Raw genomic sequence first — 17,111 nt, forward strand, 5'->3', positions numbered from 1 at the left:
CCACTACCACTGGACTGGACGACGCAGGTCGACGATGCAACGTAGCGTAATCGTGAGCCCGGTTCGTCGGGACTGAGGGAATGTGAGGTTGAAAGTTTGGTTCGTTGAACAGGAAAGACCAAAAGGAAGGAAATTAGAGCGAAACGACACAACAACGAACTGGCCTGAGTGAACGGACGGGGAACGGGGGGCCACGGGCTCGGGGGGGAGGATCATGTCAAGCAATGCGACATGGGGTGCTGCCCTGGAGCTGGAGAGCTGCCGTGGAGTTGGGCTGGAGCTAGACTCCTTGACCGATGGCCGGTGGCCGGGATGTACCGTGTACCGGGGCTCCGGGGGTGCTTGCTTGCCCTGCTTCCTTCGACCGCTACCGCTTCCACTTTGTCGGGGAGATATCGGAGCTACCGGGCGGTGACGCTCTCTATAACTGAATGATGCGGAAAACGGACGTCTGGAAATTAGCAGTAATAGCTTCGTTGTGGTTTTCGCAAATGCACCGCCCAACGCTCGCCGTCAACCTTTTTTCGCCGAACTCTCGCCTTTCTGCTCGTCAACCCACGCGTCCGTGGTTCACCAAAAAGGGATATTACATACATACACCACAAGCCCGTTGGAGTGGATCCCCCTGGTCTCTTGATTTCTTCCGATTCCTTTCTTGGCTCTTGCGTAACTTTGTGGCTTCGCTCTCATGGCGTGCATTTGGCTCTCCCAATGGGTCATTTTACCCCACCGAACAGAGAGAGAAGGAAGCTGAAAGTGTGAACGTTGTTGAACAGTTTGATTGCGCTCCCCGCTGAAAAGGCCTTGGCATTTGTGGTTTGGCGGAGAGAAGGTCGGGCAGGTGGTCCGAGCTCCTTTATATTATAGACATTTAACCCTTCCGTTCCCGGTCCCTGTCGGTCGTTTGTGCCTGAACTCCACCACTCAAAACACCGGGCAGCAGACCTGGGAAGATGGAAGCTTCAGCGAATCCAGGCACACGACACAACTCCGCCGCATGAACGCCAGGGCTTTGAATTGTGTCCTTGTTTTGACGACCATCGCGACCTCCAACCCTTCCTTTCCGGCCATTTTCCGGCCCCTGACTCTCGTTCGGGAATTGTGCAAAAAACACCATCATTCACAAGCACGATAATATCGATGTTAAGGTCAAGAAGTATAGTACTTATATCAACCGATGCGCGGGCTAGTACCAACGACTCAGCCTCCTTCGACTTCTTCTTTGCCATGAATTATTCTTGGATTTCTTGGGTCGCGTCCCGAACCTGAACCCGGATACTTCATGCCATTCCTTATCGATGATCGACATCACACCCGCCATCCGAATATTCGGGAACGTCCGCCTTGGTCAGCCTTGCATTTCTGGCAATCCGACATCCATGGGCCATCCACTAGACCACTACCACATCTGCATCGTTGTCGTGCGATGTGTATTTCTTGCAGTCCATAGTCTTTTTTGGACCTCCTGGCTAGGGGCTACGGAACCGGCTAAGGGGCACTCACATGGTTGATATTTATAACCACCATCAAATATCGGATGAACACCCTACGCGAGACATTTCTCTCCACGATAATGCGCTCGATTTAGTATTTCAACGGTGACCCCTGAGAGCAACGATTTGAATGGCAGAAATGGCTTTGGCGAGCTTCCCGAGCGGTGCCCTGCACGGTGCCAGCCGACATTGGATGACCACAAATCCCCCCCTTTTAAACCCTAACCCTTTTCTCCTCGGAGTGGACCGAAGAACGACATCCCAACTTCAACTCTCCAAGTCCCCAACCTGCAGTGGTCAGTCATTTTGCACCCAACACTCAACCATCAGTACTCAGGACTGGGACCCCTTTTGACCTCTTTCTTTCCTCTGATTTCATTTACCAAAGAAGTTAATCAAAGGACACTCATCACAACCACAAGAACATGTCGCTGCGAACTTGGAACTCCGCTCCTGACTGAACAAAGATAAACCGATCTGTGTCCTGATGCACCGACCTCTACCCACCGACATTTGCTCCTTCTAAATATCGTCATCAATCTACTTACCTACTATTGGATCTCAAGCAGATCACGAGAGGATAAACGTATTCCACATGATTCGGTCCTCGTCTTCACTGTGTCGTTCACACAATGCACAGCTGCTTACCTAACTGTTGGGTACAGAGGCGCGTGAGGGGCCTTACCGCTCCGCTTCAGGGGCAGTAGCAATGCAGGACGCTAAACTCCTAACACATGATTTCTTGTTCATGCAGAACTCATGTTAGTCACTCGGCGTATTAAACGTCATCCTCTTTTTGAAATCGCGCAAAGGAAATTGAGAGTAATGTGAAAATGACCTTTCCTTCTATAACTGTCCTTTTCGAATTGAAATTTGCCACAGAACCTGCCAAATACGATCGCTGTTCGGAAGGCTCAATTCGCCAACTGGCTTCGTTCTTACCTCTAAAATGTATCCCAAGTCTATCTTAGCGTACGACCCGCGCACCTGCCTGGCGTCACCGCATTATGCTCTTTCGATGATTCCTGCGGCAAGCGCATTTGACTGGGATGAACCTTCCATCTCCTCGATCGGCACTCGGGCCGAGAATCTGAATGGATGCCATGGGATGTTAAGCACAAGTCGGTGGCTTCGGTTGAACCTACCGCTTTTACACTCGTTTCCCCCTCATGGTGCGGTGATGTTTTCTTAAGCAGCCAATCAAGCTCACTTCGCTTCTTGACGGCTCACTCCCGACACAATAATGCTCATTGCGCCGCTAGGACAACTACCGTTGTTTCCTTTTTGTTTTGACTAATGCCGATCGCATCTTCTTGTTGTCCTTCACGGAAGGAAGTTACACGTCGAAGGATGGGATGCTCGTGTGGAAAGTTATGTTTTTAGGAGAAGCGTTTGGCTTCTATGGTGTTATCGAAAAGACAGCGATGTCGAAGAAATTCACATATCAGGAAGAATATGTTAATTTGATAGACCTTGGCCGAAGATAAACTGCTCAAGTTTTTGACCTCCCAGACGCTGGGCCCTCGAAGCAATAGGGCGATTCCCTTGTCCGTGATTGTTCGTGGAACAGTCATCCAGCGGAATGCATCTGACGTCGCCTATACCTGCATCACTTTCGATCCTCCGATCCTCCGATCTCGCAGCATATGCTAGACGTTTCACTACTCAAGAGGTTAATATGCCTATTTTACCTGTTCCTATCCTCACTTGACGTGTGTCAATTGACTCAATGAAGAGATAGAAAAGTGCTGTGGTTACTATCTAGTGGCCAGCACCGGTCGCAATCATCATATCCATGCCCAATTCTACAGTCCCTGTGCTTGAAACCGCCGGATACTTGACCCTTCCCTCGAACGAGAATACGAGAGCCTCAACTGACTCTCAGCCTCAGTCCATTATCCCAATTGCTCCGAATTTCCAACAGTCCAACACTGCCACTTGTTCAAAAACCTTCACAAGACAGAACCTCCTCACCCGTCAACGCCCTCGGCGCAGTGACCTTGAAATTCCCATTCTGAAGCACCTTCCCCTCCACTCTCAGATAGCTCTCTCACTCTTTTCTCTCTCCATCTTAGCCACCCCTTTGATCTCCAAAACCTCAGGTCCGGGTAGGTAGGTAGGTAGGTAGGTACTCACCTCAATCTCCCAAACAGGCGGATTTCTTTCCCAAGGATCTCCAAACTCCCTCCTCAAAAGATCTCCAAGACTAGTCGGATTGATGTCGAACATTGCTCTAGGATAAACAATGGTTATTCCAGTGTCAAGACTGGTGGATCCAGCTCGTCCGTCAATGGCAACCGCAGTTTCACGCTCGTTACTACCTCTAGAGTTGGAGGTGATTACACTTGCTGCGACTGTGGATGCGAAAGCTGCTTCCGCTTCGGCTTCATGTTCGTCGACGACAGGAGGTGCAGTTCTCGAGATGGCAGATGTACCGTTCAGGTTGTTGTTGTTGTTGTTGTTGTGAGTTCTGTTGATGGTTGTGCCGCTAGTGCTGATGGGAACCCCATTGATGGTTGTTTGAATGATGTTGGTACCGTTGATTGTGATTTCGCTGATGTGAGTTCCCGAGATGGTGGTCCCGGTTATGTGGGTGCCGTTTATGGTAATGTCTCTGATATGGGTGCCGTTGATGGTTGTTCCAGTGACGTAGGTCTGGTTTGGGGTAGTGACTCCCCCTGTTCCTGTTCCTGTTCCTCCTCCTGCTCCTGGGGTTGTGGTGTGGGTGGAGGGTTGACCAGAACTACTGGTTGCGGCTCTGTGGGCTGGTAAGTGCATTTGCACTATGGTGCCTTCATCGCCATGGTAGCCATTCGTGAGATGGCCGTTGGTTAGAGGGTGATCATCATTGTTGGTGATTAGACCGGGGTGTCTTGATCTTTGAAGGTCTACCTTTACGGTATAAGTGTCTGCGGGGGGACCACTCATGCTGGTGTCGTTTCTGATTGAATCAGACCTGATTCTTTGCGGAGGGATGGCTGTTAAGATGTAAAGGCTCAGATGCAGTTCTGGGGGAAAGTTCGATTGATGATTTATATATCGGACCACTTTTCCGTCCTGGATCTGGTAGGAACTTGGATATTCGAAGATCAAAGACATCTTGGAGCAAAAAGCACATTGTGCTCTTTGTAGACACATCAAATGAAAGGAAGCGTCACTTACGTAGTAATGATCCTTTTTTTCATGTTCTTTTCAACTCTCTTTTGTTTTTTATTTTGGGTATCGTTTGAGGTCAACGTAACCCCAGTAAAGACTGGACAGCCTTCCCCAACTATGCAAGGAGGGCTTGATTGAAAATTCACTCGTCTCGCATGATTACCTATCTTCACCCAAAGATACAAGAATGGTTGTATATGCTTTCACTTTCATCATTATCTTTACCCTTGGTAGGTCTTCATACAGAGACAAAGGTCTTAAGATGAGGAACTGGCCAACGTCCAGTAGAGGTAGCCAAGCATTGACAAGGACATCTCCTTAGAAGATTTACCTCGTGAACTAATTCACGAGTAATCGTTCACATTAGCATCAATCTTTTCATACCTCTATCTATCATCCATTCATGATTGAAAGCAAACCACCCGGTGTTATCGCATCGGCTCTTGTCAGTTCCGGCTCGACTTGCTTTTCCAGGGGCATGGTTCGCATCCGTACTGCTCTGAATTCTTGCAACTTTCCAGCATCTTGGTCAGTTTTACGTGAACTTGCTCACTGGTATACCTGAATTCCTTGCTCCCATTCTCCCTGACTATGAGCAAACCATCCTGAATCATCTCAAGGAATTCGTGGAGAAATCTGGTGCATCTCGGGTCACAGTGGAGTCTTTCGATGAACTAGTGTTATGTTAGCACTACATGTGCACATGGCCTTGTGAAATGATGGGTTGGCGAGAAAATGGAGGGACGGGAAATGAGTGAACTATAGGATGTAGTTACCTTGGTTACTTGTGGCTTTACTCTGGCCGTCATGCGTGCTGGACTTATGCCGAGACCTTCGAATTGGAGCTCGAAAAATGTGGCTGTCTTGATTCCGAGTGAAGTCCAAAAAGGTTGGTGGTCAGTCGCACTTCGGCTGCGTGTGAATTCCTCTAGAAGGCTCCATCCTCCAATCATCCAAGTGACAATCTCGAGGTAAACACAACCCAGTGTCCACATGTCGTATTGTCTCCCAGGAGGACCACAGTTCATGAGGTCAGCTTCGGGAGCAGAATAGTCTCTCGAGCAAGGAAACTCGACCAGGTTTCTCGAGATGGTGCGGTCTGTGTTGATAGCAGCGAGGCCGAAGTCCGTTAGCGTGAGGGTCCCCGCTTGAAAACCCGACGGATCAGGGCTGCTCCCGTGCCCATCTTGAAACCACAAGATGTTCTCGGGTTTGATGTCGCCATGATGACCAAACTGAGCGTTTTTGTAATCCCTTGCCTCAAGGTTGCTCCAGTTACCCGACCGATACTGATGGATTGCCGATACTCCATATGCAATTCCCTGGCATTGCTTGGCAACCCATAATACGGTCGAGCGGTTCATTCGTGGGTTCGGATGTATTTCCTGCCAATAAGTTCTCAGGTTGCCCTTCGCCAGTGGAAAAATCAGGTAATAGTTGCCACTGTGCTCATAAGTGGCCAACAAAGAGATAAGATGCTTGTTCTTTTCATTGCTAAACCTTCTGAGCACATCAACCTCATTTTTAAACTGCTTGAAGACTGCGGGTGAGGAGTGCAGCTTTTTGATTGCAAAGTGGCAGGGGCAGATGTCCATAGAATGGGTGGCGGCGTCGATAGATCTGTTTGCTTCAGGTGTAGAGGCATTAAGAGGACACTAGGGAGCATGTGTTATCAGCCAAAATCCTAGATACGGGGAGACTAGATACCACCTACATATGTGTAATGGAATGAATGATGATCAGGATGAATCCTGACTTTGGAGACACGACCGCCCCCACCCTCAAACTCAAATACACCTTCTCCGTACACACCTTTGATGAACGGCAAGGGAATTTTGCCACTCGATGAAGTGTAATGGGACACAATTTTGTCCTCGTCCGATCTCTTGAAGATAGGGGCCAGTGTTGTCCATTGCTTCTCTTCAAAGTTGATCATCTGACCGGTCGTCCATCCAGCACGGAACAATTTGATCTCAACTCTGCCGTCTTTTGCATTCGATCGTCGAAGCTCAGAAACAAGTTTCTTGGACGGCGGATAGTATGCTTCAAGTGGGAGATCGGAGTCATTGACGTCCTGGTCCAAGAACTTGACGATAGCTGCCGTCTTCTCGATCATAACCAGTATGGCAAATATCTTTCGAAATGATACACCTGGAATGCTGGTAGATGATGTCCCGCAGACCTTCTGTGCCGTTGTCCATATTTCATCTCGATCGTAGATATCGAGGGAAAGGCGACCAAGGAGCTCCATATAAACCGTTTGTTCATTGAGTATGTGTGAGAGTGATTTGGCCGGGAAGAAGCCTCTGGTTATTTGATCATTGCCTTCTAATGCCCTGTATATCCGATCCTGTAGAGTCTCTTCAGGATATCTCATGGGCCAAGCTCGAAGAATACGTGGAATCTCAACAACCGGTTCACAGCCTTGATTGTTGACATCTTTGCCATGTATTGGCAGTCTCTATCAGGCCCAGTGGGATTAGCTTTTGAGCCAGTTCAGGGGGGTGGGAGGTCAATCAATAACTTGACCATGAGAAATTGACACGTGGAAAAGCTTACGAGCTCCTCAAAGGATTCCTCGATTTTTGGCTTCCGTTCCAGGTTTTCCGTTGGGCCAGTAGGCCAGCCATCATTATCAAGTGGATGACAGTGGTTTTCTTCCAAAAGGCTGAGGTTATCGGACGGACTAGAGGTATAAAAGGAGCCGTAATCCTCGGAGTCAATAACGCTGTGTGAACCTTGGCTTTGCACATCCGCCGAGCTGCCTTGCTGGTTTATGACAGGCTGTTCTGCTTGGGAGAGTTTGTTGGCTCGAGTGATACTGATGGTGGGAATTGGGTTTCTGGCTGGTCCGGGATGGGTGCGAGACATGGTAATTGCTTGGATGTCCGTTATTGCGGGCCATAAACCTGTTCCCAGAGCGCGCTGTGACCACTATTCTAGCCAGTTGGATAGAAGTGAGCATCCTTTGGAATGAAGCAAAGCCATACATAAGCAATTCCAACTGAGATGGCACATTATGGCAATTGAAGGTTAGTCGGAGCTTTGTTACCTGATCTATCGTGCTGAGTACGCAGTGCCTCGGAGGCGCAGCCATCACGTTAGTTTAGCACTGTTGCTGAACTCAACACACCAACCCGGGGTAGGGTATGGCAATTGCGGTAAAGGAGGCATAATCTGCCTGGAGTGTATGAGGTGGGTTACATTTTCCAGGTCGGTCAAGAGAGGCCACAACAGGCTGATAGCATTTTCGTCTCGCCACGCCCGTCGCGCGGCCCAACAAGGCGCACCTGTGGGCTTTCCCGACAGCGAAGACATGACATCCAATGAAGACAGCTGTTCATGGACAGGCTGCGGAATGCCTGCGGTAAAAATATGCCCGGTGGAAGTATATGACCAGAGGAGGTAGCCTGTCGGTGACCACGCCCCATTTTCTTGCATGTGAGAGCCTGACGCTTTTCTCAAAATGCCGAAACGCCAATCTTTGGGGGTACAGTACGTGCTCGTCTGTGCACTCAATCAGCTCGTGCTACCCGTGGGTGGCTGTGAGGACGCCCAGCCAGAAGGCGACTGTGTCGATATATAGGGGACAGGGTGCATTGATGAACTTAGCTGTTGGGCTCATCTTGATGTTGAACGATTGAAGAGCATTGGATTATCATTGCAAGTTCGGCTTACTTACCGGCAGTCCGTCCGTTAGGAGGAGCCTTGTCACCCATCCACACGTCCGAGGCACGAGATCCAGACACTAGTCGAAGCAAGCACCACCACCAGCACCAGCACCATATACATCTTCAACAATGACAATTCACGACAATTGCTCGGAGAGATCAGCCACCAACGCGGTGAACGAGTCCGGGGTTCCAGTCGATAGTTCACTTCCCACTCTCGATAACCAAGATCTTGTCTATCAAGAGCTTCCAGCAAGGATAACGAACCCCGTGAAGCTGGTGGCATTGTTGAGAATGGAGTTTGGGATTGGAAGGTTCGACGTCTCGGTAAGTAAGGTACCCCAAGGAGAGGAATGAACACTACACCATGCAATTGGTCTTTGTGAAGGCATGACTGCCTCCTCGGGATTAGTATGGATCATGGTAGCTCACATTAATTAATCAGATGATTCGGAGTGTTTACAGTGTTGGCACTCCCCGAAAACTCTCCGTCGAAGAAATTTCACGCTGTAGGGGCTTATGACCTGCTCGATGCATGAAGCCATGGTCACAGCCTTTGCCTTCCATCCTTACCTCAGCTTACTCTCTCTCGTTTCATCGATGCCTTTTCCCCTCCTCGATGCCTGTTTACGGCTGAGTCCGGACTTGAACTTGGTGGCCAAGACTGAGGATACTTGGACGGAGAGTGATCGTTGCATTTTGCAGGGAGTAGAGGTAGCGCCACGGCTGGGACTGGGTTGCATTTTCGCTTGTCGCATGATTAAATAGACTATGAAGATCGCTAAAAGGGAGCCTCCATCCCATTCATTGCCTCTATCCTTGGTGCGCGCCCTACCAACTGCGGGTTCCTTCCACTTCCTCCTCACCTTCCACTGCCACATTCTCCGCATTCGATACATAGAGGTAGCTATCTGGAGCAAGCAACGCGAGGCTGCCCAAGCGCCGTGGCGTTTATTTCGGAACGAATGGATGTGACAGGAATGCATTGCCAAGAATTGGAGCGACCACCACACGCACCCAGCATGACTTCCGTTGTTGCTATCATTCGGGACAGCCCAGCGTAACCACGGCAGACACTCACTATCATCGCCGAAGCAGGCTGGGAGGTGAGGCTGCGGGCTGCAGCCAACAATGCGCCACTGACACCCAACGCCCCCTCGAGCACCCCTGTCAGACTCCCGGTTGCCTAGCTGCCCTTTTCTTCCTCTATCAGATTGTAATTTCCAGCGAGAGCAACGGGAAGGGGTGGAAGAGGGGAAAGGAGAGGGGGAAGGGGAGGCATAGTCGGCAAAACGGGGTCTCCCAGTCAAGAGTTCACATTTTCACAGTATATATCGGCCCCGAAAGCTTTCGCCATGGTCACGCCTGAGCATGCCGCCGTGTCGTGACAGACGTTCAATTATCATGGCGCCAGACCCACCCCAGCCCGACACTTCAAGCAGTCGCCTGCAAAAGCTCACATCCTTCTTTTCACGGAAGTCTAAAACACCATCTAGCCAGGACTCGCAAGGCTCGCTTCATCCCAATACACAATCCCGCTCGACCAAGAGTCGGCATTCCCTTGATTCACGGCCTAAGATGGAACAACAATCTGATCGCAGCCCAAAGCGGTCATGGACCAGACTCACTCCCCGTTCAAGCAATAAAACCTTTGGCCAGGAATTCTCTCTCTTCAGCATCCCCATTGGATCACCCCCAGAACCTGCGCATAGACAAGACGCAGAGGTCAGAACCAAAGAGGCTGAGGCGGACACCACGGATGAGACCAAGCTTAGAACGGGACGTGACGCACAGATGTCACAATCCGGGGCTAACAATCAGCTGGGACCCAAGACCACACAGAAAGATCAACTGGCGACGGAGAGTGAGGGCGAGGATCTGTCTGACCTAATTTATCTCAACTTGCAGGAAGGAAATCCACTCGACGGTGGTGGCATCCGCAAGTTTTTGCCCGAGGGTCTCTTGGTTAAATACCTTACGGAGAAGTCGATCCGAAAGAAGCTGGAAGAAAACAATCCCTCTGCAAGCAATGTCGATGATTTGGTTACCTTTATTGTCCACCACGCACGGAAGATCTTCGCAACTCTTATTCGCTCGAACTTTGAGGGAGACAAGCTGTGTAAAGCCATCCGGGACTTTCGAGATCACAACATCACCGATGACTTCCTGCCAATTACCGAAACGAAAATGGAGAAAGTCCCTTTCTTCAAGAAAAAAGGACATTGGAGCCTGCAGACGGTAGCAGACTTTTGCGAGAAGCAATGGACCTTTCTGGCACCTGTACTACCACCACCGGAGAGGGACGGTGTACCTCTGCTAAAGGTAGACGCCTTGACAATTCTCCCTTTCATTGAAGCGAAACTCGTCGATCATGGCGCGTTCGGGGAGGTCTACAAAGTTATGCTGTGCCCATCAAACATGCTTACGGAACACCTGCAGGTACGAAGTCTTTGAGATCATGCAACCCCAATCGGGCATTTGACCCATGCATCAGGCTGGAAAGGTACTGACCTTTGACTATACAGAACTCATACATAGCAGTCAAGCGTTTGAAAGATCCAAATCCCGAAGATGAACAGTCGCAGCGAAATCCGGGTCAGCAATGGACAAGGGAAGTGGAAACGCACGCCGAAATCCAACGCACACATCACCCCCACATTATCGATTTCATTGCCGCAATCGAGAGGGGTACGGCTCGCTACCTTCTTTTCAGTTGGGCGGACCAAGGCAATCTCGAGTCACTATGGAAGAAACACAAAAGTCCTTTACTCTCGTCGATGCTCGTTGAAGATGTAATTCGGCAGCTCCAGGGCCTTGCGGATGCACTTGATACATTGCACTACTGTGGGGGAAATAGTGAAGACACCAATAGCTCTTGGAGACACGGCGATGTCAAACCGCAGAATATTCTCTCCCGATCTAAAAAGAAAGTCAACGAATCCACCAAACAGCCCGGATCAGAAGACCAGCTCGACATTGGTCATTTGATGATGTCTGACCTCGGATTAGCCAAGCGTCATTTTGTTGCAACAGAGGTTCGAAACGATCGTACAAGCACTCGATCAACGACGTTTAGATATTCGCCGCCCGAGATATACACGCTGGAAAAGTTTGAACCGATAGCACGGTCCAGACGCTACGATATCTGGTCAATGGGCTGTGTGATTCTGGAGTTTTCCATCTGGTTGTTGTATGGCTGGCACGCACTAGATGATTTCAACAAGAAGATCATCACCGCTGACTGGGGAGAACAATGCCCTTGGTTCACAACAACTATCGAACCTGGCAAGGGTAAAACGGCAAAGCTTCATGGTATTGTCGAACACACAATCAACTTTATTCTGAAGGAAGATCCAGAGTGCCGGGATCAAACAGCGTTACGCGAGTTGGTAGAACTCGTGCGAGACAAATTGCTAGTTGTTGAACTTGGCTCTCCGAAATCTTTGCGAAAGATTCCGAGTTCCTGTAGTGGTCTCAGTGATACTACCCCTAACCCAAGCATACAGGAACAGGTACATGTACCTACCATCCAGGTTCCCGCGTCCGAAGAGAACAAAGTGGATGGCGACAGCACCACGAAAGTACGCGCCGAATCCAAGGATGTTAATGACGCACTCCAACAGATCATCAAGAAAGGCCAACAAAACAAGAAGTATTGGTTCACTGGGAAAGACCGCACCGGTATCAGACTTGACATGATTCGTATCATGACCGCTGCAGGATCGGGCTATCTGTCCCCTAGAGCGGCCGCAAGATCCAAGGCGATCGGTCGCCCGGCTTACTCTGGCGTCGAAGGGACCCCAAGTCCTGGCGTCTTGAACTCCGGATCTCCAAGCTCGTCGACAATGACTGTGACTCTACAGGTAGGCATTCACCCCGTGGCCCTGGACGACAGGACGTGTCAATATGCTAACTTGTACAATGGGGAAGAGTGTTTGTTAGGCCTTTTCTGGACCCCCTAGTAATTTTCATGAGGACAGCAAGCTAACAGGGCCTATGGTAATGTGTTAGGAAGTACGGAATACCATCCTAGTTTAGGGTAGCGGCTATCATGCCCAGTGGCTAACAATAGTGCTGCAGTATGTATGTTTGTAACCTCCTCGCCCTTGAAATATGTGACAAGATGACGACAAAGCAGCTCCTTTGCTAAAAGTTTTTGTAGCGAGTAAGTATCTAAATACCATACACCAATCCCCGATGGATATTCCGAAAAATAAGGCTAACTTAAATATTCGTGGCCAGAATGTGAGTCCATCTATATGATCCTGGCGAGCGTTCATGCGAGTCACAGACACTGATTACCTGTTCTGGGTTGATCTAGGCCGTGAGTTTCCACTCCGCTTGGCTCCTGTGTTTGGCTACATTGCTCATCATTTTCCATCAACAGGCACAAGTAATTAATTCTCTCTTTAATACTGCTTCCTCTCCCGATCTTTTGCGAGACTACTGATGATGGTCGTCAAACTCGGTTTTCAACCAAAGGTTTATTGATCACATACAAGATACTCGCATGTTTTACTACGCCACTCTACTAGTTGGCGAGTACCGCGTACGTCGACTAAATGGCTGCTAATTGTTCCTTTCGTCAGCTCGATCGCACCGAATTCTTCATCGACAACTCCTTTGCCCACAAGACAATTTCAGCAATGGACAGCGCGGGGTTGTTCCCCGAAAGTCATGCTGAAGCAAGACTATGTGTCAAATGTCAGGAACTGGATTTCTTCGCCCCGAAATTCACCATTCAAGATACATGGCAAGATCTTGCGACCAACCAAGCAAGATGTGACTTTTGCGAACTACGATGGCGAGCATGCCTTGATAGAAAACTTGACTCGACAAGTCCCATACGCTTCGGCAGAGTGGATTCGATGCTTCACCTCAACGAACACTCTGAGCCGGCATTGTCGATTTGCCGTGCCCCAGGTAAAAACCGGCTTTACCCAAGTGACAATTGGTTCCTTAGTCTAACAGTGTCTCCAGCAGGGAAATCCACAACTGAAAATCAGCCGAACACCAGCCGTATCAAAATTGGTCTGCCTAACCTGACTGTAACAAGCAATCAGCACTTTGCGCTCATGCGCCGATGGCTTGAGGACTGCGACGACCAACATCAATGTAAACCGCACGCAAAAAGCACGGTGCCAACTCGAGTTTTGGACCTCGGCGCCGGAAGAGAGCACATTGTTCGTCTGTACAGGACCAGGCCAGGGGACTCTTTCAGATATATCGCACTTTCCCACTGTTGGGGAAAAGACCAACATTTCACCACTACCACGTCCAACATTAAAGACCACATGAACAGCATTCCGATGGACAAGCTCCCGAAAACATTCCAAGATGCCATCCGAACAACACGTGAACTGGGTATCCAGTACCTCTGGATAGATTCCATCTGTATCGTCCAAGGCGATCACGGTGATTTCGACAAGGAGGCGAAGAAGATGGAGTATGTCTTCAGTTCCGCCTACTGTGTTCTCGCGGCAAGTAGCGCACGCAGCCAGACGGAAGGCTTTCTCAACCCACGAAAGTCAAGAACTGTTGTCAACCTGGGGAGAAAGAAAAACGACATAGGAGTATACGCAACCCCCTTCTCAGACGACTTCAAGAAGCACGTTGTCAACTCCCCACTTAGTGAGCGTGGTTGGGTATTACAGGAGAGGGCATTGGCGAGGCGAACCATCTACTTCACTGAGTGGCAAACGTACTGGGAATGTGGACATGGGATACGATGTGAGACACTGACCAGCATGGATAAGTTCGTGACCCCCCCCCCCCCCCCCCCCCCCCCCCTTCCTTCCCCGGCCTGTCCGACTTTTGCATATCAAATCAAACTAACAAAAGCCGACAATCAGCAAACTCATCTCTTTCCTTGGCGACCCAAACTTCCCGTCCAAACTCTCAGATGGCACAAGCGATCGCGGCGAAAAGATCCGCTTCTATGAGGGTCTTTACACACAATACTCCCGTCTCACGCTTACTAATAGCAGTGATCGCCCCATCGCCATCGCCGGACTCGAAAGGAGGCTTATTCATGATCTCAACTGCTCTGGCGGATTCGGCGTCTTTGATGACCAACGCAGTCTGCTACAGAGAAGTCTTCTCTGGCAGCGAGGCGAAACGATTCCCACCCTAGAGAGGATCCGGCACCCTCAGGTGCTATTTAGGGTGCCCACCTGGTCCTGGATGGCGTACAAGGGAGGTATCGCCTATCTGGACCCCCCCTTTGGCAGGGTCGATTGGAGAGTTGCAGAGATCAGGGGAAACTGGTATGGGCAAGGCAGCAACAGGGCCGAGCTGAGCGCCAAGACGAGGAAGTTCCGGATGGGCGAAACGGGGACGGAAGACTTCAACATCACTTGGGATATCCCTGGCGAGATTGACATTGAAAAAGCTGTCATCAGGTGTGTCGTGGTCGGGAATCTGAAGCAGAGGGACCCGAAGCCGATGAAGAGCACTCACTACGTCTTGATCGTCAGATTGAGGGAACACGGCGCGGAATTGGCGACGGATGAGACTGATATCTACGAAAGGGTCGGCGTCGGAACGATGCTTGGAAAGTACCTCGACCTGGATAACTCGCTACAGCCAAAATGGGACAAGATCCGGTAAAGGAAAAATTGGCTGATCCTTCAAACACTCATGTTTGGACATTTCCTTTCAACTATAGATTGGCATCAATGTATCTCCTTGTCTTGTCGCTTTCAAGCTTTAAATCTCCTTTTGGCTCGTCTTCTCAGTTTGAACATGAATGGGAAAAGAATCTGTTCTTTCAACTCGTCCCCCCCCCCCCCCCCCCACCCAAAAAAAGAGAAAAAAAAAAAAAAAAAAAAAAAAAAAAAAAAAAAAAAAAAAAAAAAAAAAAAAAAAGCACTGCAATGGTCTACTATCGATTTCTGTCAATGGATTGAGCTTCATGCACTGTTTGGTTCCATCAAAGTTCCCCAAGACACTCCAAAAATTCAACGCTTTTGAGCCGACTACACTAAACGAGACGGAGATTGATATCGTGGATATAGGTATATGAGCAGGTAGAGGTAGTAAAACTTCAAGTTGGGATGACCCATGGCGTCAGAAGCAGACGCGACAAAGAAGACCACAAAACGCATCTTCCATTTAACGGGCAGGCAGGCTGCCCGTGTTCGACGTGCCGCTGTGACACATTGGACACGCGCTAAGATATAGCGGACCGTCCACTGTGCGAGGATTGATGCACCTCCTTACCTGAATATGTTTACTAGGAGCATGCTTTTCCAGACGATTGGAGAGCCTACCTATCGCTGTTTCCCACCCATGGATAGTTGTGGGAAACGAGAACTCATCCAAAATGGCTTGCATTAAACGGGGCTTTTCTCTACTCGAAGCGGCACATGGACACCCGCTCACTTGCGGGTTAGGGTTATCTGCCATCACGTGGATTCGCGAGACACTTTCGCGTCTCTCCAATTTATCAGCATCGTCATCGGCGAACCTCCCGGTGACATCCAGACCACAACCTCCAATACGCGACTCCGGACACGCTCCTTTCCACCACTTTCCACCAACTCTTTCAACCATCAACACCACCGATTGTAGTCGAAACATCACAAGAACCAAAACCGCACCAATGTCCACCCAATTGAACGCGGGAATCCCGCTCTCCCACGCGCCCGACGGCGTAGGCTACAAACTCCTCGAACTTCCCCCAGAGCTAGTTGATCTTTTGGAATCGGAAAATCCGCCCACGTAAGCTTCTCTACTTTTTCTCCTTAATTCTGAACACCTCTCTCGCGCCCACGGCGCCCTTCCGGCTTTAACCGACCAAACTATCCCCCACCCCCATTACCACCAGACCCAAAAATCAAAACCAAACACCCAAACAACAGATAGATACATCAAACTAACAAAACCAAATCCGACAACAAAAGTCTAACCCTCCACCCCTCCCCCACCGCCGCCCTCCTCAAAACCACCATCAACGGGCTTCCCAAGACTTACTCCCTTCGACAAAAGAACACTTCCAACGGGCTCATTCTTTTATCCCCATTTACTACTACTCAAACTGCACCACAACCACAATCACAGCCAGATAATGAACAGACAACAACAGAACCGGGAGACGAGATGGACATAGAACAAGAACAAGAACAACGACACCAACAAGAAGAAGAAAAAGGGATGGAAATACCTATCCCAGGCCTCCGAACATTAACTACCCTCCATGAAACGATCGAGTTAGTCCCTGAAGCGGAAGGCGCTAGTGCGCCGGCTGTGAAGGCGAGGGGGAAGTGGCATGAGAAGTTTGCACGGGGGCGTTAATACAGGTGATGTCCATGGTTTCGTGGATGTTTTTGTAACGTTTGGGAGGAGGCTGTGGTAGTGGTGCGTTTTGAGAAGAACCTGTGATACCCTGGGAGGAAGAAAAAAAAGATTTTGGATTAAAAAAAAGGGCAAGAGCGAGATGTTCTGGTTCGAGTCAAGGGCTGAAAACGGTTGGTTGTTGAAGACGCTGGTTGAATATTAGTAAGTGCCCTTCTTCAGTTGCTCAAGTTGATGGGCATGTCTGTCCGTTACCTCTCTATTATGGGGATTTCGAAATATTGTGAAGGTATGTCTGATGCCTCAATGCCAACACATTATACACTGAAGGCTAACAGAGACCATGATTGCGATGTCAGTGACTTATCTTCGTCCTTTCACCCATGTTCCTCACAAAACAAGACATATCACTGAAATATAGCATACTATATACATGGCTATTTATGTGCGCACAATGATCTTACTCTATTTGGGGTATCATGAGATCTACAATGTT

General features: G+C 49.4%; 5 protein-coding genes across 5 annotated transcripts; 3 read left to right on the forward strand and 2 right to left on the reverse strand.

The window, feature by feature from the left end:
* Nucleotides 1-3,389: 3,389 nt before the first annotated feature.
* Nucleotides 3,390-4,421, reverse strand: B0T23DRAFT_422437 (uncharacterized protein; the record flags this gene model as incomplete). The annotated part of the gene is made up of 1 exon (XM_062839799.1): nt 3,390-4,421. The coding sequence occupies one exon, from the start codon at nt 4,419-4,421 to the stop codon at nt 3,531-3,533; it is 891 nt and encodes a 296-aa protein (XP_062689701.1). The 3' UTR covers nt 3,390-3,530.
* Nucleotides 4,422-4,863: 442 nt separating this feature from the next.
* On the reverse strand, nt 4,864-7,852 carry B0T23DRAFT_209483 (uncharacterized protein). Its single transcript, XM_062833527.1, has 4 exons — nt 7,209-7,852; nt 6,364-7,110; nt 5,426-6,304; nt 4,864-5,323 (listed from the first exon to the last, which is right to left on the reverse strand). The coding sequence occupies exons 1-4, from the start codon at nt 7,518-7,520 to the stop codon at nt 5,096-5,098; spliced, it is 2,166 nt and encodes a 721-aa protein (XP_062689702.1). The 5' UTR covers nt 7,521-7,852; the 3' UTR covers nt 4,864-5,095.
* Nucleotides 7,853-8,327: 475 nt separating this feature from the next.
* Nucleotides 8,328-8,776, forward strand: B0T23DRAFT_209544 (uncharacterized protein). Its single transcript, XM_062833528.1, has 2 exons — nt 8,328-8,708; nt 8,766-8,776. Exon 1 carries the CDS (start codon nt 8,450-8,452, stop codon nt 8,675-8,677), a length of 228 nt encoding a protein of 75 aa, XP_062689703.1. The 5' UTR covers nt 8,328-8,449; the 3' UTR covers nt 8,678-8,708; nt 8,766-8,776.
* Nucleotides 8,777-10,114: 1,338 nt separating this feature from the next.
* Nucleotides 10,115-14,929, forward strand: B0T23DRAFT_322736 (uncharacterized protein; the record flags this gene model as incomplete). Its single annotated transcript, XM_062835318.1, has 5 exons — nt 10,115-10,759; nt 10,846-12,053; nt 12,975-13,159; nt 13,304-14,075; nt 14,173-14,929. The coding sequence occupies 5 exons, from the start codon at nt 10,115-10,117 to the stop codon at nt 14,927-14,929; spliced, it is 3,567 nt and encodes a 1,188-aa protein (XP_062689704.1).
* A 565-nt stretch (nt 14,930-15,494) lies between these two features.
* Nucleotides 15,495-16,797, forward strand: B0T23DRAFT_209707 (uncharacterized protein). Its single transcript, XM_062833530.1, has 2 exons — nt 15,495-16,042; nt 16,225-16,797. The coding sequence occupies exons 1-2, from the start codon at nt 15,645-15,647 to the stop codon at nt 16,613-16,615; spliced, it is 789 nt and encodes a 262-aa protein (XP_062689705.1). The 5' UTR covers nt 15,495-15,644; the 3' UTR covers nt 16,616-16,797.
* Nucleotides 16,798-17,111: the final 314 nt, after the last annotated feature.

Source organism: Neurospora hispaniola, assembly GCF_033458365.1.
Source record: "Neurospora hispaniola strain FGSC 10403 chromosome Unknown B0T23scaffold_7, whole genome shotgun sequence".
NCBI classification, from domain to species: domain Eukaryota; kingdom Fungi; phylum Ascomycota; class Sordariomycetes; order Sordariales; family Sordariaceae; genus Neurospora; species Neurospora hispaniola.